This window comes from Hydractinia symbiolongicarpus, chromosome 3 (genome assembly GCF_029227915.1).
Source record: "Hydractinia symbiolongicarpus strain clone_291-10 chromosome 3, HSymV2.1, whole genome shotgun sequence".
In the NCBI taxonomy this organism is placed as follows: domain Eukaryota; kingdom Metazoa; phylum Cnidaria; class Hydrozoa; order Anthoathecata; family Hydractiniidae; genus Hydractinia; species Hydractinia symbiolongicarpus.
Genome location: NC_079877.1, coordinates 4,279,298 through 4,300,502, shown reverse-complemented (window position 1 = coordinate 4,300,502; position 21,205 = coordinate 4,279,298). Strand labels below are relative to the sequence as shown.

Sequence of the window (21,205 nt, the reverse complement as noted above, 5' to 3'; positions counted from 1 at the left end):
ACCTTCACCGCGAAAGAACGATCTCTTGAAAGTATAACACGCATGTATGATTGGGAATTGTTGGTTTGGTCACCGAAGACAAGAATAACTCGTGTGTGATTCGTGTGCACCCTAGTCCTACACCACTCCGATAAAAACCTTCCGTTTATTCAACAATCAACAATGATCTTCATAGACCGTGTCAACATATTTCAAAGCGAAACCCACAAGAGTTTAAACGGTGAATGCTACATGCACAATATCTTCCCCGGAGGCGAATTTACGTTGTAATTTGTAAACGGCCATCTTGATTATAAGCACTCATTAATTACAGTAATTAGAGAGAAAAGAGCGTATAAAGAAGGCTTTGACATGAATTGGACTAATACGATTCGCGCACCGACGAAATAAGAGCCGGAATCATGAGGAAATATCAGATTTACGTGATTTGTTTTGTTGTTTTGGCTTTTGCCGCTGCCACAGGTATTTTAATGCTTCTTCATTGCAATTGCCGTCAATGTTTCGTCGCAATAATAAAAAAATTGCATTTGTTCTTAATTTTTCAGCTACAAGAGTTTGCAGCAACAGAAATATCTTGTGCTCTGTGGTTAGATCAACTAGTTGTTCAAAGAAAATCGTTTCCAGTCATTGCCCAAGGCTTTGCAACACATGTGGAGGTAATACGGCTTCTTACACTTGAGGGGGTTGTCATTGCATTTTAGTTGTGAATCTACCTAATTTGTTTCGTAATAGCAAAATGTCGAAACATAAAGGCGTCAATGCGCGTTGATTGTGGCTACCATGGAATTAGTCCGTTGGATTGCTTGAGAAAGGGATGTTGTTATGGCGAATTAAAGGTGGCTGGCCCGTGGTGTTATCATCGAAAAGGTAAATTTTCGACTATGTTTTCGGCATTAACACTGACAATTTGGGCCACTAATTATTTCTCAAAATACTCTAGCAAACTGTCCCATGATTGAAGCAAACAAACGTGAAGATTGTGGTTACCCTGGGATAAGCAAATCAGATTGCGTCAAAAAAGGATGCTGTTACAACGCGATCAAGGAAAAGGGACCGTGGTGTTATTACAGGCAAGGTAAGTTGTTCCGCTCTTACTGATTAGGTATTTTGAAAGCATTGTGTACTCTTCCATCCGTAATTTTAGAAAAATGCCGGAAAATAGCAGCAACAAGACGTCATGATTGTGGTTATCCAGGCATAACGAAGCGGGCATGCGAGAAGAAAGGCTGTTGTTATAGTGAATTGCTAAACCAAAGTGGACCGTGGTGCTACCACCGCCTAGGTAAGCATAGAAGTACGCTCTCCACATTCGTCGCAAAATAACATAATGCGCGATCCTTAAAGTTTTTACTGCTGGTTTGTGTTGAATTTTCGTTAGAAAAATGTCTGCGCAAAGCAACAGAACGTGACGACTGCGGCTATCCTGGTATAACAGAATTCGAATGCATGAAAAGAGGTTGCTGCTATAATTCATTGCCCGGTCGTGGGCCATGGTGTTATTACCGATGAGGTAAAAGTCGCGAACACTTTTGTAAGCAAGTCATTTCGGGCCACGAGCTTAATATGTACTTCCTTTCGTTTAGATACGAGGACCTTCGGAAGATTATATGCGAACTTTAGTGTACTCATTGTTGTAAAAATATGTTGTCAAATAAATACCTCTAATATATGAACTTTTCCTTCCCAATAAGATCCAGTAGGAGATGAATGATTTGACTGCCAATTTTCTTTTTGTCATGTCGCTGCAGCCAAACACATTTGAATTATTGCATAGGGTGCCTTGAGTGTCCGTATTTGATGAAAGGAGTAGTAAGCGTTATTTAGTAAAGCCTGAAATCTTCTGGCGCCGCCATACCCAGAATCGCAATGCAACCGTGCAAGCGTGGCGTGAGCATTTCTATCCAAGGCGTTATTAACCGGATAATGCCGTTTTTTGCTACTTTGTCAACTTGGCAATTCTGTCTCATTCGGAGCCACAATTTTGATAGTCAAAAATGTCAGGGCGGATACGGAAAGCATAAATCTAAATACAAAAAGGCTACTTTTGCGGGCGTTATTAATACAACATAAAATAACTTGTCTATCTGTACCGAGAAAGTTTATGCGAGGTCAAAAGCATAGACCGAACATGCGAGGTCGCTACGCTGACCGAGAGTAATATTTCTCGTAAGATGACAAGGTTGTAAAAAAAATAGAGAACTTTCCATTTGAGTTTTATTGTTTCAATTTTTCAAATACATGTTTATCACATAAATTCGACGTTGTTTTGCTTGTTTTTCATTGTGCTGTTAATGTTTTTAAAAGCATTTTCTTTTATCTGCGACACCGAACGTGGAACATTTTTTTCTGATTCTGACGGAGTGAATCGTGATTTAGGATTTACTGCAACTTCATTTTTCAGTGTGGATGTGTTTGGCTATTTTTTCCAATGTTATTTGTATGCATTTATAGTTATTAATATGTATGTTACAAGGTCAAAAGTTGCACCGGGCTGTATGAAGCTCGTCGTTGAGGCTTTTACCCAATCAGTGCTGTGGATTTCCCGTATATACTGATTTAAAATAGCTATCAGTAAATAATACTGTATAAGGCCCGCTAGTGCCGTTTATAACCAAGCTGTTATCGAGGGTATATAAATGACAGCGCAGGGGCATTAATGAAAAGTCATGGGATAAAAATACTTAACGTCCAATTGAAGCAGTGACGTTAAACGCACGTATTTCATTTCGACTACTCATCTCCAGCATTGTTCTTAATAAGAAATGTTAATAGCATGTTAAACAGGGAAACGTATCCCTAGTTGTCAAAACAGGGTTACGTTGACGTAAATTTTGAAGCATATTAGAAAATTCTTTTTTTTTATCTCTTCATCCCCGACAAAAAAGGCGCACGATGCAGCGCGTATTGGTACTTAAATCCGCAAAATCGACCGTGTCTTGTGTGAATGGACACCTTCTAGATGTGATGTAGTACGCAACAAAAATAGTTTCGACATGTGAGTTATCTAAAACAACAAGACATTGTCAGAACGTCGTATAATGAACAATCCAATGATCTAGGATTGGCAACGCATCCTTCTGATGGAATTTAGCTCTTTTGTTTCATATTCATTGAAATTGAAGGGAATATCACCTTCACCGCGAAAGAACGATCTCTTGAAAGTATAACACGCATGTATGATTGGGAATTGTTGGTTTGGTCACCGAAGACAAGAATAACTCGTGTGTGATTCGTGTGCACCCTAGTCCTACACCACTCCGATAAAAACCTTCCGTTTATTCAACAATCAACAATGATCTTCATAGACCGTGTCAACATATTTCAAAGCGAAACCCACAAGAGTTTAAACGGTGAATGCTACATGCACAATATCTTCCCCGGAGGCGAATTTACGTTGTAATTTGTAAACGGCCATCTTGATTATAAGCACTCATTAATTACAGTAATTAGAGAGAAAAGAGCGTATAAAGAAGGCTTTGACATGAATTGGACTAATACGATTCGCGCACCGACGAAATAAGAGCCGGAATCATGAGGAAATATCAGATTTACGTGATTTGTTTTGTTGTTTTGGCTTTTGCCGCTGCCACAGGTATTTTAATGCTTCTTCATTGCAATTGCCGTCAATGTTTCGTCGCAATAATAAAAAAATTGCATTTGTTCTTAATTTTTCAGCTACAAGAGTTTGCAGCAACAGAAATATCTTGTGCTCTGTGGTTAGATCAACTAGTTGTTCAAAGAAAATCGTTTCCAGTCATTGCCCAAGGCTTTGCAACACATGTGGAGGTAATACGGCTTCTTACACTTGAGGGGGTTGTCATTGCATTTTAGTTGTGAATCTACCTAATTTGTTTCGTAATAGCAAAATGTCGAAACATAAAGGCGTCAATGCGCGTTGATTGTGGCTACCATGGAATTAGTCCGTTGGATTGCTTGAGAAAGGGATGTTGTTATGGCGAATTAAAGGTGGCTGGCCCGTGGTGTTATCATCGAAAAGGTAAATTTTCGACTATGTTTTCGGCATTAACACTGACAATTTGGGCCACTAATTATTTCTCAAAATACTCTAGCAAACTGTCCCATGATTGAAGCAAACAAACGTGAAGATTGTGGTTACCCTGGGATAAGCAAATCAGATTGCGTCAAAAAAGGATGCTGTTACAACGCGATCAAGGAAAAGGGACCGTGGTGTTATTACAGGCAAGGTAAGTTGTTCCGCTCTTACTGATTAGGTATTTTGAAAGCATTGTGTACTCTTCCATCCGTAATTTTAGAAAAATGCCGGAAAATAGCAGCAACAAGACGTCATGATTGTGGTTATCCAGGCATAACGAAGCGGGCATGCGAGAAGAAAGGCTGTTGTTATAGTGAATTGCTAAACCAAAGTGGACCGTGGTGCTACCACCGCCTAGGTAAGCATAGAAGTACGCTCTCCACATTCGTCGCAAAATAACATAATGCGCGATCCTTAAAGTTTTTACTGCTGGTTTGTGTTGAATTTTCGTTAGAAAAATGTCTGCGCAAAGCAACAGAACGTGACGACTGCGGCTATCCTGGTATAACAGAATTCGAATGCATGAAAAGAGGTTGCTGCTATAATTCATTGCCCGGTCGTGGGCCATGGTGTTATTACCGATGAGGTAAAAGTCGCGAACACTTTTGTAAGCAAGTCATTTCGGGCCACGAGCTTAATATGTACTTCCTTTCGTTTAGATACGAGGACCTTCGGAAGATTATATGCGAACTTTAGTGTACTCATTGTTGTAAAAATATGTTGTCAAATAAATACCTCTAATATATGAACTTTTCCTTCCCAATAAGATCCAGTAGGAGATGAATGATTTGACTGCCAATTTTCTTTTTGTCATGTCGCTGCAGCCAAACACATTTGAATTATTGCATAGGGTGCCTTGAGTGTCCGTATTTGATGAAAGGAGTAGTAAGCGTTATTTAGTAAAGCCTGAAATCTTCTGGCGCCGCCATACCCAGAATCGCAATGCAACCGTGCAAGCGTGGCGTGAGCATTTCTATCCAAGGCGTTATTAACCGGATAATGCCGTTTTTTGCTACTTTGTCAACTTGCCAATTCTGTCTCATTCGGAGCCACAATTTTGATAGTCAAAAATGTCAGGGCGGATACGGAAAGCATAAATCTAAATACAAAAAGGCTACTTTTGCGGGCGTTATTAATACAACATAAAATAACTTGTCTATCTGTACCGAGAAAGTTTATGCGAGGTCAAAAGCATAGACCGAACATGCGAGGTCGCTACGCTGACCGAGAGTAATATTTCTCGTAAGATGACAAGGTTGTAAAAAAAATAGAGAACTTTCCATTTGAGTTTTATTGTTTCAATTTTTCAAATACATGTTTATCACATAAATTCGACGTTGTTTTGCTTGTTTTTCATTGTGCTGTTAATGTTTTTAAAAGCATTTTCTTTTATCTGCGACACCGAACGTGGAACATTTTTTTCTGATTCTGACGGAGTGAATCGTGATTTAGGATTTACTGCAACTTCATTTTTCAGTGTGGATGTGTTTGGCTATTTTTTCCAATGTTATTTGTATGCATTTATAGTTATTAATATGTATGTTACAAGGTCAAAAGTTGCACCGGGCTGTATGAAGCTCGTCGTTGAGGCTTTTACCCAATCAGTGCTGTGGATTTCCCGTATATACTGATTTAAAATAGCTATCAGTAAATAATACTGTATAAGGCCCGCTAGTGCCGTTTATAACCAAGCCGTTATCGAGGGTATATAAATGACAGCGCAGGGGCATTAATGAAAAGTCATGGGATAAAAATACTTAACGTCCAATTGAAGCAGTGACGTTAAACGCACGTATTTCATTTCGACTACTCATCTCCAGCATTGTTCTTAATAAGAAATGTTAATAGCATGTTAAACAGGGAAACGTATCCCTAGTTGTCAAAACAGGGTTACGTTGACGTAAATTTTGAAGCATATTAGAAAATTCTTTTTTTTTATCTCTTCATCCCTGACAAAAAAGGCGCACGATGCAGCGCGTATTGGTACTTAAATCCGCAAAATCGACCGTGTCTTGTGTGAATGGACACCTTCTAGATGTGATGTAGTACGCAACAAAAATAGTTTCGACATGTGAGTTATCTAAAACAACAAGACATTGTCAGAACGTCGTATAATGAACAATCCAATGATCTAGGATTGGCAACGCATCCTTCTGATGGAATTTAGCTCTTTTGTTTCATATTCATTGAAATTGAAGGGAATATCACCTTCACCGCGAAAGAACGATCTCTTGAAAGTATAACACGCATGTATGATTGGGAATTGTTGGTTTGGTCACCGAAGACAAGAATAACTCGTGTGTGATTCGTGTGCACCCTAGTCCTACACCACTCCGATAAAAACCTTCCGTTTATTCAACAATCAACAATGATCTTCATAGACCGTGTCAACATATTTCAAAGCGAAACCCACAAGAGTTTAAACGGTGAATGCTACATGCACAATATCTTCCCCGGAGGCGAATTTACGTTGTAATTTGTAAACGGCCATCTTGATTATAAGCACTCATTAATTACAGTAATTAGAGAGAAAAGAGCGTATAAAGAAGGCTTTGACATGAATTGGACTAATACGATTCGCGCACCGACGAAATAAGAGCCGGAATCATGAGGAAATATCAGATTTACGTGATTTGTTTTGTTGTTTTGGCTTTTGCCGCTGCCACAGGTATTTTAATGCTTCTTCATTGCAATTGCCGTCAATGTTTCGTCGCAATAATAAAAAAATTGCATTTTTTCTTAATTTTTCAGCTACAAGAGTTTGCAGCAACAGAAATATCTTGTGCTCTGTGGTTAGATCAACTAGTTGTTCAAAGAAAATCGTTTCCAGTCATTGCCCAAGGCTTTGCAACACATGTGGAGGTAATACGGCTTCTTACACTTGAGGGGGTTGTCATTGCATTTTAGTTGTGAATCTACCTAATTTGTTTCGTAATAGCAAAATGTCGAAACATAAAGGCGTCAATGCGCGTTGATTGTGGCTACCATGGAATTAGTCCGTTGGATTGCTTGAGAAAGGGATGTTGTTATGGCGAATTAAAGGTGGCTGGCCCGTGGTGTTATCATCGAAAAGGTAAATTTTCGACTATGTTTTCGGCATTAACACTGACAATTTGGGCCACTAATTATTTCTCAAAATACTCTAGCAAACTGTCCCATGATTGAAGCAAACAAACGTGAAGATTGTGGTTACCCTGGGATAAGCAAATCAGATTGCGTCAAAAAAGGATGCTGTTACAACGCGATCAAGGAAAAGGGACCGTGGTGTTATTACAGGCAAGGTAAGTTGTTCCGCTCTTACTGATTAGGTATTTTGAAAGCATTGTGTACTCTTCCATCCGTAATTTTAGAAAAATGCCGGAAAATAGCAGCAACAAGACGTCATGATTGTGGTTATCCAGGCATAACGAAGCGGGCATGCGAGAAGAAAGGCTGTTGTTATAGTGAATTGCTAAACCAAAGTGGACCGTGGTGCTACCACCGCCTAGGTAAGCATAGAAGTACGCTCTCCACATTCGTCGCAAAATAACATAATGCGCGATCCTTAAAGTTTTTACTGCTGGTTTGTGTTGAATTTTCGTTAGAAAAATGTCTGCGCAAAGCAACAGAACGTGACGACTGCGGCTATCCTGGTATAACAGAATTCGAATGCATGAAAAGAGGTTGCTGCTATAATTCATTGCCCGGTCGTGGGCCATGGTGTTATTACCGATGAGGTAAAAGTCGCGAACACTTTTGTAAGCAAGTCATTTCGGGCCACGAGCTTAATATGTACTTCCTTTCGTTTAGATACGAGGACCTTCGGAAGATTATATGCGAACTTTAGTGTACTCATTGTTGTAAAAATATGTTGTCAAATAAATACCTCTAATATATGAACTTTTCCTTCCCAATAAGATCCAGTAGGAGATGAATGATTTGACTGCCAATTTTCTTTTTGTCATGTCGTTGCAGCCAAACACATTTGAATTATTGCATAGGGTGCCTTGAGTGTCCGTATTTGATGAAAGGAGTAGTAAGCGTTATTTAGTAAAGCCTGAAATCTTCTGGCGCCGCCATACCCAGAATCGCAATGCAACCGTGCAAGCGTGGCGTGAGCATTTCTATCCAAGGCGTTTTTAACCGGATAAAGCCGTTTTTTGCTACTTTGTCAACTTGGCAATTCTGTCTCATTCGGAGCCACAATTTTGATAGTCAAAAATGTCAGGGCGGATACGGAAAGCATAAATCTAAATACAAAAAGGCTACTTTTGCGGGCGTTATTAATACAACATAAAATAACTTGTCTATCTGTACCGAGAAAGTTTATGCGAGGTCAAAAGCATAGACCGAACATGCGAGGTCGCTACGCTGACCGAGAGTAATATTTCTCGTAAGATGACAAGGTTGTAAAAAAAATAGAGAACTTTCCATTTGAGTTTTATTGTTTCAATTTTTCAAATACATGTTTATCACATAAATTCGACGTTGTTTTGCTTGTTTTTCATTGTGCTGTTAATGTTTTTAAAAGCATTTTCTTTTATCTGCGACACCGAACGTGGAACATGTTTTTCTGATTCTGACGGAGTGAATCGTGATTTAGGATTTACTGCAACTTCATTTTTCAGTGTGGATGTGTTTGGCTATTTTTTCCAATGTTATTTGTATGCATTTATAGTTATTAATATGTATGTTACAAGGTCAAAAGTTGCACCGGGCTGTATGAAGCTCGTCGTTGAGGCTTTTACCCAATCAGTGCTGTGGATTTCCCGTATATACTGATTTAAAATAGCTATCAGTAAATAATACTGTATAAGGCCCGCTAGTGCCGTTTATAACCAAGCCGTTATCGAGGGTATATAAATGACAGCGCAGGGGCATTAATGAAAAGTCATGGGATAAAAATACTTAACGTCCAATTGAAGCAGTGACGTTAAACGCACGTATTTCATTTCGACTACTCATCTCCAGCATTGTTCTTAATAAGAAATGTTAATAGCATGTTAAACAGGGAAACGTATCCCTAGTTGTCAAAACAGGGTTACGTTGACGTAAATTTTGAAGCATATTAGAAAATTCTTTTTTTTTATCTCTTCATCCCTGACAAAAAAGGCGCACGATGCAGCGCGTATTGGTACTTAAATCCGCAAAATCGACCGTGTCTTGTGTGAATGGACACCTTCTAGATGTGATGTAGTACGCAACAAAAATAGTTTCGACATGTGAGTTATCTAAAACAACAAGACATTGTCAGAACGTCGTATAATGAACAATCCAATGATCTAGGATTGGCAACGCATCCTTCTGATGGAATTTAGCTCTTTTGTTTCATATTCATTGAAATTGAAGGGAATATCACCTTCACCGCGAAAGAACGATCTCTTGAAAGTATAACACGCATGTATGATTGGGAATTGTTGGTTTGGTCACCGAAGACAAGAATAACTCGTGTGTGATTCGTGTGCACCCTAGTCCTACACCACTCCGATAAAAACCTTCCGTTTATTCAACAATCAACAATGATCTTCATAGACCGTGTCAACATATTTCAAAGCGAAACCCACAAGAGTTTAAACGGTGAATGCTACATGCACAATATCTTCCCCGGAGGCGAATTTACGTTGTAATTTGTAAACGGCCATCTTGATTATAAGCACTCATTAATTACAGTAATTAGAGAGAAAAGAGCGTATAAAGAAGGCTTTGACATGAATTGGACTAATACGATTCGCGCACCGACGAAATAAGAGCCGGAATCATGAGGAAATATCAGATTTACGTGATTTGTTTTGTTGTTTTGGCTTTTGCCGCTGCCACAGGTATTTTAATGCTTCTTCATTGCAATTGCCGTCTATGTTTCGTCGCAATAATAAAAAAATTGCATTTGTTCTTAATTTTTCAGCTACAAGAGTTTGCAGCAACAGAAATATCTTGTGCTCTGTGGTTAGATCAACTAGTTGTTCAAAGAAAATCGTTTCCAGTCATTGCCCAAGGCTTTGCAACACATGTGGAGGTAATACGGCTTCTTACACTTGAGGGGGTTGTCATTGCATTTTAGTTGTGAATCTACCTAATTTGTTTCGTAATAGCAAAATGTCGAAACATAAAGGCGTCAATGCGCGTTGATTGTGGCTACCATGGAATTAGTCCGTTGGATTGCTTGAGAAAGGGATGTTGTTATGGCGAATTAAAGGTGGCTGGCCCGTGGTGTTATCATCGAAAAGGTAAATTTTCGACTATGTTTTCGGCATTAACACTGACAATTTGGGCCACTAATTATTTCTCAAAATACTCTAGCAAACTGTCCCATGATTGAAGCAAACAAACGTGACGATTGTGGTTACCCTGGGATAAGCAAATCAGATTGCGTCAAAAAAGGATGCTGTTACAACGCGATCAAGGAAAAGGGACCGTGGTGTTATTACAGGCAAGGTAAGTTGTTCCGCTCTTACTGATTAGGTATTTTGAAAGCATTGTGTACTCTTCCATCCGTAATTTTAGAAAAATGCCGGAAAATAGCAGCAACAAGACGTCATGATTGTGGTTATCCAGGCATAACGAAGCGGGCATGCGAGAAGAAAGGCTGTTGTTATAGTGAATTGCTAAACCAAAGTGGACCGTGGTGCTACCACCGCCTAGGTAAGCATAGAAGTACGCTCTCCACATTCGTCGCAAAATAACATAATGCGCGATCCTTAAAGTTTTTACTGCTGGTTTGTGTTGAATTTTCGTTAGAAAAATGTCTGCGCAAAGCAACAGAACGTGACGACTGCGGCTATCCTGGTATAACAGAATTCGAATGCATGAAAAGAGGTTGCTGCTATAATTCATTGCCCGGTCGTGGGCCATGGTGTTATTACCGATGAGGTAAAAGTCGCGAACACTTTTGTAAGCAAGTCATTTCGGGCCACGAGCTTAATATGTACTTCCTTTCGTTTAGATACGAGGACCTTCGGAAGATTATATGCGAACTTTAGTGTACTCATTGTTGTAAAAATATGTTGTCAAATAAATACCTCTAATATATGAACTTTTCCTTCCCAATAAGATCCAGTAGGAGATGAATGATTTGACTGCCAATTTTCTTTTTGTCATGTCGCTGCAGCCAAACACATTTGAATTATTGCATAGGGTGCCTTGAGTGTCCGTATTTGATGAAAGGAGTAGTAAGCGTTATTTAGTAAAGCCTGAAATCTTCTGGCGCCGCCATACCCAGAATCGCAATGCAACCGTGCAAGCGTGGCGTGAGCATTTCTATCCAAGGCGTTATTAACCGGATAATGCCGTTTTTTGCTACTTTGTCAACTTGGCAATTCTGTCTCATTCGGAGCCACAATTTTGATAGTCAAAAATGTCAGGGCGGATACGGAAAGCATAAATCTAAATACAAAAAGGCTACTTTTGCGGGCGTTATTAATACAACATAAAATAACTTGTCTATCTGTACCGAGAAAGTTTATGCGAGGTCAAAAGCATAGACCGAACATGCGAGGTCGCTACGCTGACCGAGAGTAATATTTCTCGTAAGATGACAAGGTTGTAAAAAAAATAGAGAACTTTCCATTTGAGTTTTATTGTTTCAATTTTTCAAATACATGTTTATCACATAAATTCGACGTTGTTTTGCTTGTTTTTCATTGTGCTGTTAATGTTTTTAAAAGCATTTTCTTTTAACTGCGACACCGAACGTGGAACATGTTTTTCTGATTCTGACGGAGTGAATCGTGATTTAGGATTTACTGCAACTTCATTTTTCAGTGTGGATGTGTTTGGCTATTTTTTCCAATGTTATTTGTATGCATTTATAGTTATTAATATGTATGTTACAAGGTCAAAAGTTGCACCGGGCTGTATGAAGCTCGTCGTTGAGGCTTTTACCCAATCAGTGCTGTGGATTTCCCGTATATACTGATTTAAAATAGCTATCAGTAAATAATACTGTATAAGGCCCGCTAGTGCCGTTTATAACCAAGCCGTTATCGAGGGTATATAAATGACAGCGCAGGGGCATTAATGAAAAGTCATGGGATAAAAATACTTAACGTCCAATTGAAGCAGTGACGTTAAACGCACGTATTTCATTTCGACTACTCATCTCCAGCATTGTTCTTAATAAGAAATGTTAATAGCATGTTAAACAGGGAAACGTATCCCTAGTTGTCAAAACAGGGTTACGTTGACGTAAATTTTGAAGCATATTAGAAAATTCTTTTTTTTTATCTCTTCATCCCTGACAAAAAAGGCGCACGATGCAGCGCGTATTGGTACTTAAATCCGCAAAATCGACCGTGTCTTGTGTGAATGGACACCTTCTAGATGTGATGTAGTACGCAACAAAAATAGTTTCGACATGTGAGTTATCTAAAACAACAAGACATTGTCAGAACGTCGTATAATGAACAATCCAATGATCTAGGATTGGCAACGCATCCTTCTGATGGAATTTAGCTCTTTTGTTTCATATTCATTGAAATTGAAGGGAATATCACCTTCACCGCGAAAGAACGATCTCTTGAAAGTATAACACGCATGTATGATTGGGAATTGTTGGTTTGGTCACCGAAGACAAGAATAACTCGTGTGTGATTCGTGTGCACCCTAGTCCTACACCACTCCGATAAAAACCTTCCGTTTATTCAACAATCAACAATGATCTTCATAGACCGTGTCAACATATTTCAAAGCGAAACCCACAAGAGTTTAAACGGTGAATGCTACATGCACAATATCTTCCCCGGAGGCGAATTTACGTTGTAATTTGTAAACGGCCATCTTGATTATAAGCACTCATTAATTACAGTAATTAGAGAGAAAAGAGCGTATAAAGAAGGCTTTGACATGAATTGGACTAATACGATTCGCGCACCGACGAAATAAGAGCCGGAATCATGAGGAAATATCAGATTTACGTGATTTGTTTTGTTGTTTTGGCTTTTGCCGCTGCCACAGGTATTTTAATGCTTCTTCATTGCAATTGCCGTCAATGTTTCGTCGCAATAATAAAAAAATTGCATTTGTTCTTAATTTTTCAGCTACAAGAGTTTGCAGCAACAGAAATATCTTGTGCTCTGTGGTTAGATCAACTAGTTGTTCAAAGAAAATCGTTTCCAGTCATTGCCCAAGGCTTTGCAACACATGTGGAGGTAATACGGCTTCTTACACTTGAGGGGGTTGTCATTGCATTTTAGTTGTGAATCTACCTAATTTGTTTCGTAATAGCAAAATGTCGAAACATAAAGGCGTCAATGCGCGTTGATTGTGGCTACCATGGAATTAGTCCGTTGGATTGCTTGAGAAAGGGATGTTGTTATGGCGAATTAAAGGTGGCTGGCCCGTGGTGTTATCATCGAAAAGGTAAATTTTCGACTATGTTTTCGGCATTAACACTGACAATTTGGGCCACTAATTATTTCTCAAAATACTCTAGCAAACTGTCCCATGATTGAAGCAAACAAACGTGAAGATTGTGGTTACCCTGGGATAAGCAAATCAGATTGCGTCAAAAAAGGATGCTGTTACAACGCGATCAAGGAAAAGGGACCGTGGTGTTATTACAGGCAAGGTAAGTTGTTCCGCTCTTACTGATTAGGTATTTTGAAAGCATTGTGTACTCTTCCATCCGTAATTTTAGAAAAATGCCGGAAAATAGCAGCAACAAGACGTCATGATTGTGGTTATCCAGGCATAACGAAGCGGGCATGCGAGAAGAAAGGCTGTTGTTATAGTGAATTGCTAAACCAAAGTGGACCGTGGTGCTACCACCGCCTAGGTAAGCATAGAAGTACGCTCTCCACATTCGTCGCAAAATAACATAATGCGCGATCCTTAAAGTTTTTACTGCTGGTTTGTGTTGAATTTTCGTTAGAAAAATGTCTGCGCAAAGCAACAGAACGTGACGACTGCGGCTATCCTGGTATAACAGAATTCGAATGCATGAAAAGAGGTTGCTGCTATAATTCATTGCCCGGTCGTGGGCCATGGTGTTATTACCGATGAGGTAAAAGTCGCGAACACTTTTGTAAGCAAGTCATTTCGGGCCACGAGCTTAATATGTACTTCCTTTCGTTTAGATACGAGGACCTTCGGAAGATTATATGCGAACTTTAGTGTACTCATTGTTGTAAAAATATGTTGTCAAATAAATACCTCTAATATATGAACTTTTCCTTCCCAATAAGATCCAGTAGGAGATGAATGATTTGACTGCCAATTTTCTTTTTGTCATGTCGCTGCAGCCAAACACATTTGAATTATTGCATAGGGTGCCTTGAGTGTCCGTATTTGATGAAAGGAGTAGTAAGCGTTATTTAGTAAAGCCTGAAATCTTCTGGCGCCGCCATACCCAGAATCGCAATGCAACCGTGCAAGCGTGGCGTGAGCATTTCTATCCAAGTCGTTATTAACCGGATAATGCCGTTTTTTGCTACTTTGTCAACTTGGCAATTCTGTCTCATTCGGAGCCACAATTTTGATAGTCAAAAATGTCAGGGCGGATACGGAAAGCATAAATCTAAATACAAAAAGGCTACTTTTGCGGGCGTTATTAATACAACATAAAATAACTTGTCTATCTGTACCGAGAAAGTTTATGCGAGGTCAAAAGCATAGACCGAACATGCGAGGTCGCTACGCTGACCGAGAGTAATATTTCTCGTAAGATGACAAGGTTGTAAAAAAAATAGAGAACTTTCCATTTGAGTTTTATTGTTTCAATTTTTCAAATACATGTTTATCACATAAATTCGACGTTGTTTTGCTTGTTTTTCATTGTGCTGTTAATGTTTTTAAAAGCATTTTCTTTTATCTGCGACACCGAACGTGGAACATGTTTTTCTGATTCTGACGGAGTGAATCGTGATTTAGGATTTACTGCAACTTCATTTTTCAGTGTGGATGTGTTTGGCTATTTTTTCCAATGTTATTTGTATGCATTTATAGTTATTAATATGTATGTTACAAGGTCAAAAGTTGCACCGGGCTGTATGAAGCTCGTCGTTGAGGCTTTTACCCAATCAGTGCTGTGGATTTCCCGTATATACTGATTTAAAATAGCTATCAGTAAATAATACTGTATAAGGCCCGCTAGTGCCGTTTATAACCAAGCTGTTATCGAGGGTATATAAATGACAGCGCAGGGGCATTAATGAAAAGTCATGGGATAAAAATACTTAACGTCCAATTGAAGCAGTGACGTTAAACGCACGTATTTCATTTCGACTACTCATCTCCAGCATTGTTCTTAATAAGAAATGTTAATAGCATGTTAAACAGGGAAACGTATCCCTAGTTGTCAAAACAGGGTTACGTTGACGTAAATTTTGAAGCATATTAGAAAATTCTTTTTTTTTATCTCTTCATCCCTGACAAAAAAGGCGCACGATGCAGCGCGTATTGGTACTTAAATCCGCAAAATCGACCGTGTCTTGTGTGAATGGACACCTTCTAGATGTGATGTAGTACGCAACAAAAATAGTTTCGACATGTGAGTTATCTAAAACAACAAGACATTGTCAGAACGTCGTATAATGAACAATCCAATGATCTAGGATTGGCAACGCATCCTTCTGATGGAATTTAGCTCTTTTGTTTCATATTCATTGAAATTGAAGGGAATATCACCTTCACCGCGAAAGAACGATCTCTTGAAAGTATAACACGCATGTATGATTGGGAATTGTTGGTTTGGTCACCGAAGACAAGAATAACTCGTGTGTGATTCGTGTGCACCCTAGTCCTACACCACTCCGATAAAAACCTTCCGTTTATTCAACAATCAACAATGATCTTCATAGACCGTGTCAACATATTTCAAAGCGAAACCCACAAGAGTTTAAACGGTGAATGCTACATGCACAATATCTTCCCCGGAGGCGAATTTACGTTGTAATTTGTAAACGGCCATCTTGATTATAAGCACTCATTAATTACAGTAATTAGAGAGAAAAGAGCGTATAAAGAAGGCTTTGACATGAATTGGACTAATACGATTCGCGCACCGACGAAATAAGAGCCGGAATCATGAGGAAATATCAGATTTACGTGATTTGTTTTGTTGTTTTGGCTTTTGCCGCTGCCACAGGTATTTTAATGCTTCTTCATTGCAATTGCCGTCAATGTTTCGTCGCAATAATAAAAAAATTGCATTTGTTCTTAATTTTTCAGCTACAAGAGTTTGCAGCAACAGAAATATCTTGTGCTCTGTGGTTAGATCAACTAGTTGTTCAAAGAAAATCGTTTCCAGTCATTGCCCAAGGCTTTGCAACACATGTGGAGGTAATACGGCTTCTTACACTTGAGGGGGTTGTCATTGCATTTTAGTTGTGAATCTACCTAATTTGTTTCGTAATAGCAAAATGTCGAAACATAAAGGCGTCAATGCGCGTTGATTGTGGCTACCATGGAATTAGTCCGTTGGATTGCTTGAGAAAGGGATGTTGTTATGGCGAATTAAAGGTGGCTGGCCCGTGGTGTTATCATCGAAAAGGTAAATTTTCGACTATGTTTTCGGCATTAACACTGACAATTTGGGCCACTAATTATTTCTCAAAATACTCTAGCAAACTGTCCCATGATTGAAGCAAACAAACGTGAAGATTGTGGTTACCCTGGGATAAGCAAATCAGATTGCGTCAAAAAAGGATGCTGTTACAACGCGATCAAGGAAAAGGGACCGTGGTGTTATTACAGGCAAGGTAAGTTGTTCCGCTCTTACTGATTAGGTATTTTGAAAGCATTGTGTACTCTTCCATCCGTAATTTTAGAAAAATGCCGGAAAATAGCAGCAACAAGACGTCATGATTGTGGTTATCCAGGCATAACGAAGCGAGCATGCGAGAAGAAAGGCTGTTGTTATAGTGAATTGCTAAACCAAAGTGGACCGTGGTGCTACCACCGCCTAGGTAAGCATAGAAGTACGCTCTCCACATTCGTCGCAAAATAACATAATGCGCGATCCTTAAAGTTTTTACTGCTGGTTTGTGTTGAATTTTCGTTAGAAAAATGTCTGCGCAAAGCAACAGAACGTGACGACTGCGGCTATCCTGGTATAACAGAATTCGAATGCATGAAAAGAGGTTGCTGCTATAATTCATTGCCCGGTCGTGGGCCATGGTGTTATTACCGATGAGGTAAAAGTCGCGAACACTTTTGTAAGCAAGTCATTTCGGGCCACGAGCTTAATATGTACTTCCTTTCGTTTAGATACGAGGACCTTCGGAAGATTATATGCGAACTTTAGTGTACTCATTGTTGTAAAAATATGTTGTCAAATAAATACCTCTAATATATGAACTTTTCCTTCCCAATAAGATCCAGTAGGAGATGAATGATTTGACTGCCAATTTTCTTTTTGTCATGTCGCTGCAGCCAAACACATTTGAATTATTGCATAGGGTGCCTTGAGTGTCCGTATTTGATGAAAGGAGTAGTAAGCGTTATTTAGTAAAGCCTGAAATCTTCTGGCGCCGCCATACCCAGAATCGCAATGCAACCGTGCAAGCGTGGCGTGAGCATTTCTATCCAAGGCGTTATTAACCGGATAATGCCGTTTTTTGCTACTTTGTCAACTTGGCAATTCTGTCTCATTCGGAGCCACAATTTTGATAGTCAAAAATGTCAGGGCGGATACGGAAAGCATAAATCTAAATACAAAAAGGCTACTTTTGCGGGCGTTATTAATACAACATAAAATAACTTGTCTATCTGTACCGAGAAAGTTTATGCGAGGTCAAAAGCATAGACCGAACATGCGAGGTCGCTACGCTGACCGAGAGTAATATTTCTCGTAAGATGACAAGGTTGTAAAAAAAATAGAGAACTTTCCATTTGAGTTTTATTGTTTCAATTTTTCAAATACATGTTTATCACATAAATTCGACGTTGTTTTGCTTGTTTTTCATTGTGCTGTTAATGTTTTTAAAAGCATTTTCTTTTATCTGCGACACCGAACGTGGAACATGTTTTTCTGATTCTGACGGAGTGAATCGTGATTTAGGATTTACTGCAACTTCATTTTTCAGTGTGGATGTGTTTGGCTATTTTTTCCAATGTTATTTGTATGCATTTATAGTTATTAATATGTATGTTACAAGGTCAAAAGTTGCACCGGGCTGTATGAAGCTCGTCGTTGAGGCTTTTACCCAATCAGTGCTGTGGATTTCCCGTATATACTGATTTAAAATAGCTATCAGTAAATAATACTGTATAAGGCCCGCTAGTGCCGTTTATAACCAAGCCGTTATCGAGGGTATATAAATGACAGCGCAGGGGCATTAATGAAAAGTCATGGGATAAAAATACTTAACGTCCAATTGAAGCAGTGACGTTAAACGCACGTATTTCATTTCGACTACTCATCTCCAGCATTGTTCTTAATAAGAAATGTTAATAGCATGTTAAACAGGGAAACGTATCCCTAGTTGTCAAAACAGGGTTACGTTGACGTAAATTTTGAAGCATATTAGAAAATTCTTTTTTTTATCTCTTCATCCCTGACAAAAAAGGCGCACGATGCAGCGCGTATTGGTACTTAAATCCGCAAAATCGACCGTGTCTTGTGTGAATGGACACCTTCTAGATGTGATGTAGTACGCAACAAAAATAGTTTCGACATGTGAGTTATCTAAAACAACAAGACATTGTCAGAACGTCGTATAATGAACAATCCAATGATCTAGGATTGGCAACGCATCCTTCTGATGGAATTTAGCTCTTTTGTTTCATATTCATTGAAATTGAAGGGAATATCACCTTCACCGCGAAAGAACGATCTCTTGAAAGTATAACACGCATGTATGATTGGGAATTGTTGGTTTGGTCACCGAAGACAAGAATAACTCGTGTGTGATTCGTGTGCACCCTAGTCCTACACCACTCCGATAAAAACCTTCCGTTTATTCAACAATCAACAATGATCTTCATAGACCGTGTCAACATATTTCAAAGCGAAACCCACAAGAGTTTAAACGGTGAATGCTACATGCACAATATCTTCCCCGGAGGCGAATTTACGTTGTAATTTGTAAACGGCCATCTTGATTATAAGCACTCATTAATTACAGTAATTAGAGAGAAAAGAGCGTATAAAGAAGGCTTTGACATGAATTGGACTAATACGATTCGCGCACCGACGAAATAAGAGCCGGAATCATGAGGAAATATCAGATTTACGTGATTTGTTTTGTTGTTTTGGCTTTTGCCGCTGCCACAGGTATTTTAATGCTTCTTCATTGCAATTGCCGTCAATGTTTCGTCGCAATAATAAAAAAATTGCATTTGTTCTTAATTTTTCAGCTACAAGAGTTTGCAGCAACAGAAATATCTTGTGCTCTGTGGTTAGATCAACTAGTTGTTTAAAGAAAATCGTTTCCAGTCATTGCCCAAGGCTTTGCAACACATGTGGAGGTAATACGGCTTCTTACACTTGAGGGGGTTGTCATTGCATTTTAGTTGTGAATCTACCTAATTTGTTTCGTAATAGCAAAATGTCGAAACATAAAGGCGTCAATGCGCGTTGATTGTGGCTACCATGGAATTAGTCCGTTGGATTGCTTGAGAAAGGGATGTTGTTATGGCGAATTAAAGGTGGCTGGCCCGTGGTGTTATCATCGAAAAGGTAAATTTTCGACTATGTTTTCGGCATTAACACTGACAATTTGGGCCACTAATTATTTCTCAAAATACTCTAGCAAACTGTCCCATGATTGAAGCAAACAAACGTGAAGATTGTGGTTACCCTGGGATAAGCAAATCAGATTGCGTCAAAAAAGGATGCTGTTACAACGCGATCAAGGAAAAGGGACCGTGGTGTTATTACAGGCAAGGTAAGTTGTTCCGCTCTTACTGATTAGGTATTTTGAAAGCATTGTGTACTCTTCCATCCGTAATTTTAGAAAAATGCCGGAAAATAGCAGCAACAAGACGTCATGATTGTGGTTATCCAGGCATAACGAAGCGGGCATGCGAGAAGAAAGGCTGTTGTTATAGTGAATTGCTAAACCAAAGTGGACCGTGGTGCTACCACCGCCTAGGTAAGCATAGAAGTACGCTCTCCACATTCGTCGCAAAATAACATAATGCGCGATCCTTAAAGTTTTTACTGCTGGTTTGTGTTGAATTTTCGTTAGAAAAATGTCTGCGCAAAGCAACAGAACGTGACGACTGCGGCTATCCTGGTATAACAGAATTCGAATGCATGAAAAGAGGTTGCTGCTATAATTCATTGCCCGGTCGTGGGCCATGGTGTTATTACCGATGAGGTAAAAGTCGCGAACACTTTTGTAAGCAAGTCATTTCGGGCCACGAGCTTAATATGTACTTCCTTTCGTTTAGATACGAGGACCTTCGGAAGATTATATGCGAACTTTAGTGTACTCATTGTTGTAAAAATATGTTGTCAAATAAATACCTCTAATATATGAACTTTTCCTTCCCAATAAGATCCAGTAGGAGATGAATGATTTGACTGCCAATTTTCTTTTTGTCATGTCGCTGCAGCCAAACACATTTGAATTATTGCATAGGGTGCCTTGAGTGTCCGTATTTGATGAAAGGAGTAGTAAGCGTTATTTAGTAAAGCCTGAAATCTTCTGGCGCCGCCATACCCAGAATCGCAATGCAACCGTGCAAGCGTGGCGTGAGCATTTCTATCCAAGGCGTTATTAACCGGATAATGCCGTTTTTTGCTACTTTGTCAACTTGGCAATTCTGTCTCATTCGGAGCCACAATTTTGATAGTCAAAAATGTCAGGGCGGATACGGAAAGCATAAATCTAAATACAAAAAGGCTACTTTTGCGGGCGTTATTAATACAACATAAAATAACTTGTCTATCTGTACCGAGAAAGTTTATGCGAGGTCAAAAGCATAGACCGAACATGCGAGGTCGCTACGCTGACCGAGAGTAATATTTCTCGTAAGATGACAAGGTTGTAAAAAAAATAGAGAACTTTCCATTTGAGTTTTATTGTTTCAATTTTTCAAATACATGTTTATCACATAAATTCGACGTTGTTTTGCTTGTTTTTCATTGTGCTGTTAATGTTTTTAAAAGCATTTTCTTTTATCTGCGACACCGAACGTGGAACATGTTTTTCTGATTCTGACGGAGTGAATCGTGATTTAGGATTTACTGCAACTTCATTTTTCAGTGTGGATGTGTTTGGCTATTTTTTC

General features: G+C 39.1%; 7 protein-coding genes across 7 annotated transcripts; all 7 read left to right on the top strand.

Annotated features, from left to right (window-relative positions):
- Window positions 1–357: 357 nt before the first annotated feature.
- Window positions 358–1,688, top strand: LOC130635392 (putative gastrointestinal growth factor xP4). Its single transcript, XM_057444723.1, has 7 exons — window positions 358–462; window positions 546–656; window positions 733–867; window positions 941–1,075; window positions 1,145–1,282; window positions 1,379–1,510; window positions 1,584–1,688. The coding sequence occupies exons 1-6, from the start codon at window positions 402–404 to the stop codon at window positions 1,507–1,509; spliced, it is 711 nt and encodes a 236-aa protein (XP_057300706.1). The 5' UTR covers window positions 358–401; the 3' UTR covers window position 1,510; window positions 1,584–1,688.
- A 1,799-nt stretch (window positions 1,689–3,487) lies between these two features.
- LOC130635391 (putative gastrointestinal growth factor xP4) lies at window positions 3,488–4,818 on the top strand. Its single transcript, XM_057444722.1, has 7 exons — window positions 3,488–3,592; window positions 3,676–3,786; window positions 3,863–3,997; window positions 4,071–4,205; window positions 4,275–4,412; window positions 4,509–4,640; window positions 4,714–4,818. Exons 1-6 carry the CDS (start codon window positions 3,532–3,534, stop codon window positions 4,637–4,639), a joined length of 711 nt encoding a protein of 236 aa, XP_057300705.1. The 5' UTR covers window positions 3,488–3,531; the 3' UTR covers window position 4,640; window positions 4,714–4,818.
- A 1,799-nt stretch (window positions 4,819–6,617) lies between these two features.
- On the top strand, window positions 6,618–8,273 carry LOC130635390 (putative gastrointestinal growth factor xP4). The gene is made up of 7 exons (XM_057444721.1): window positions 6,618–6,722; window positions 6,806–6,916; window positions 6,993–7,127; window positions 7,201–7,335; window positions 7,405–7,542; window positions 7,639–7,770; window positions 7,844–8,273. The coding sequence occupies exons 1-6, from the start codon at window positions 6,662–6,664 to the stop codon at window positions 7,767–7,769; spliced, it is 711 nt and encodes a 236-aa protein (XP_057300704.1). The 5' UTR covers window positions 6,618–6,661; the 3' UTR covers window position 7,770; window positions 7,844–8,273.
- Window positions 8,274–9,763: 1,490 nt separating this feature from the next.
- LOC130635389 (putative gastrointestinal growth factor xP4) lies at window positions 9,764–11,068 on the top strand. The gene is made up of 7 exons (XM_057444720.1): window positions 9,764–9,852; window positions 9,936–10,046; window positions 10,123–10,257; window positions 10,331–10,465; window positions 10,535–10,672; window positions 10,769–10,900; window positions 10,974–11,068. Exons 1-6 carry the CDS (start codon window positions 9,792–9,794, stop codon window positions 10,897–10,899), a joined length of 711 nt encoding a protein of 236 aa, XP_057300703.1. The 5' UTR covers window positions 9,764–9,791; the 3' UTR covers window position 10,900; window positions 10,974–11,068.
- Window positions 11,069–12,898: 1,830 nt separating this feature from the next.
- LOC130635388 (putative gastrointestinal growth factor xP4) lies at window positions 12,899–14,198 on the top strand. The gene is made up of 7 exons (XM_057444719.1): window positions 12,899–12,982; window positions 13,066–13,176; window positions 13,253–13,387; window positions 13,461–13,595; window positions 13,665–13,802; window positions 13,899–14,030; window positions 14,104–14,198. The coding sequence occupies exons 1-6, from the start codon at window positions 12,922–12,924 to the stop codon at window positions 14,027–14,029; spliced, it is 711 nt and encodes a 236-aa protein (XP_057300702.1). The 5' UTR covers window positions 12,899–12,921; the 3' UTR covers window position 14,030; window positions 14,104–14,198.
- Window positions 14,199–16,011: 1,813 nt separating this feature from the next.
- LOC130635387 (putative gastrointestinal growth factor xP4) lies at window positions 16,012–17,328 on the top strand. Its single transcript, XM_057444718.1, has 7 exons — window positions 16,012–16,112; window positions 16,196–16,306; window positions 16,383–16,517; window positions 16,591–16,725; window positions 16,795–16,932; window positions 17,029–17,160; window positions 17,234–17,328. The coding sequence occupies exons 1-6, from the start codon at window positions 16,052–16,054 to the stop codon at window positions 17,157–17,159; spliced, it is 711 nt and encodes a 236-aa protein (XP_057300701.1). The 5' UTR covers window positions 16,012–16,051; the 3' UTR covers window position 17,160; window positions 17,234–17,328.
- A 2,173-nt stretch (window positions 17,329–19,501) lies between these two features.
- LOC130635386 (putative gastrointestinal growth factor xP4) lies at window positions 19,502–20,457 on the top strand. Its single transcript, XM_057444716.1, has 5 exons — window positions 19,502–19,646; window positions 19,720–19,854; window positions 19,924–20,061; window positions 20,158–20,289; window positions 20,363–20,457. The coding sequence occupies exons 1-4, from the start codon at window positions 19,538–19,540 to the stop codon at window positions 20,286–20,288; spliced, it is 513 nt and encodes a 170-aa protein (XP_057300699.1). The 5' UTR covers window positions 19,502–19,537; the 3' UTR covers window position 20,289; window positions 20,363–20,457.
- The last annotated feature ends 748 nt before the right edge of the window (window positions 20,458–21,205 follow it).

Coding starts and splice junctions, on each gene's coding strand:
- LOC130635392 (XM_057444723.1), top strand. CDS start 402: ATGAGGAAATATCAGATTTACGTGATTTGTTTTGTTGTTTTGGCTTTT. Junction 868..940: donor GTGGTGTTATCATCGAAAAG/GTAAATTTTCGA, acceptor AAAATACTCTAG/CAAACTGTCCCATGATTGAA. Junction 1,076..1,144: donor GTGGTGTTATTACAGGCAAG/GTAAGTTGTTCC, acceptor CCGTAATTTTAG/AAAAATGCCGGAAAATAGCA.
- LOC130635391 (XM_057444722.1), top strand. CDS start 3,532: ATGAGGAAATATCAGATTTACGTGATTTGTTTTGTTGTTTTGGCTTTT. Junction 3,787..3,862: donor GCTTTGCAACACATGTGGAG/GTAATACGGCTT, acceptor GTTTCGTAATAG/CAAAATGTCGAAACATAAAG. Junction 3,998..4,070: donor GTGGTGTTATCATCGAAAAG/GTAAATTTTCGA, acceptor AAAATACTCTAG/CAAACTGTCCCATGATTGAA.
- LOC130635390 (XM_057444721.1), top strand. CDS start 6,662: ATGAGGAAATATCAGATTTACGTGATTTGTTTTGTTGTTTTGGCTTTT. Junction 7,336..7,404: donor GTGGTGTTATTACAGGCAAG/GTAAGTTGTTCC, acceptor CCGTAATTTTAG/AAAAATGCCGGAAAATAGCA. Junction 7,543..7,638: donor GTGGTGCTACCACCGCCTAG/GTAAGCATAGAA, acceptor AATTTTCGTTAG/AAAAATGTCTGCGCAAAGCA.
- LOC130635389 (XM_057444720.1), top strand. CDS start 9,792: ATGAGGAAATATCAGATTTACGTGATTTGTTTTGTTGTTTTGGCTTTT. Junction 10,466..10,534: donor GTGGTGTTATTACAGGCAAG/GTAAGTTGTTCC, acceptor CCGTAATTTTAG/AAAAATGCCGGAAAATAGCA. Junction 10,673..10,768: donor GTGGTGCTACCACCGCCTAG/GTAAGCATAGAA, acceptor AATTTTCGTTAG/AAAAATGTCTGCGCAAAGCA.
- LOC130635388 (XM_057444719.1), top strand. CDS start 12,922: ATGAGGAAATATCAGATTTACGTGATTTGTTTTGTTGTTTTGGCTTTT. Junction 12,983..13,065: donor GGCTTTTGCCGCTGCCACAG/GTATTTTAATGC, acceptor TTAATTTTTCAG/CTACAAGAGTTTGCAGCAAC. Junction 13,596..13,664: donor GTGGTGTTATTACAGGCAAG/GTAAGTTGTTCC, acceptor CCGTAATTTTAG/AAAAATGCCGGAAAATAGCA.
- LOC130635387 (XM_057444718.1), top strand. CDS start 16,052: ATGAGGAAATATCAGATTTACGTGATTTGTTTTGTTGTTTTGGCTTTT. Junction 16,307..16,382: donor GCTTTGCAACACATGTGGAG/GTAATACGGCTT, acceptor GTTTCGTAATAG/CAAAATGTCGAAACATAAAG. Junction 16,726..16,794: donor GTGGTGTTATTACAGGCAAG/GTAAGTTGTTCC, acceptor CCGTAATTTTAG/AAAAATGCCGGAAAATAGCA.
- LOC130635386 (XM_057444716.1), top strand. CDS start 19,538: ATGCGCGTTGATTGTGGCTACCATGGAATTAGTCCGTTGGATTGCTTG. Junction 19,647..19,719: donor GTGGTGTTATCATCGAAAAG/GTAAATTTTCGA, acceptor AAAATACTCTAG/CAAACTGTCCCATGATTGAA. Junction 19,855..19,923: donor GTGGTGTTATTACAGGCAAG/GTAAGTTGTTCC, acceptor CCGTAATTTTAG/AAAAATGCCGGAAAATAGCA.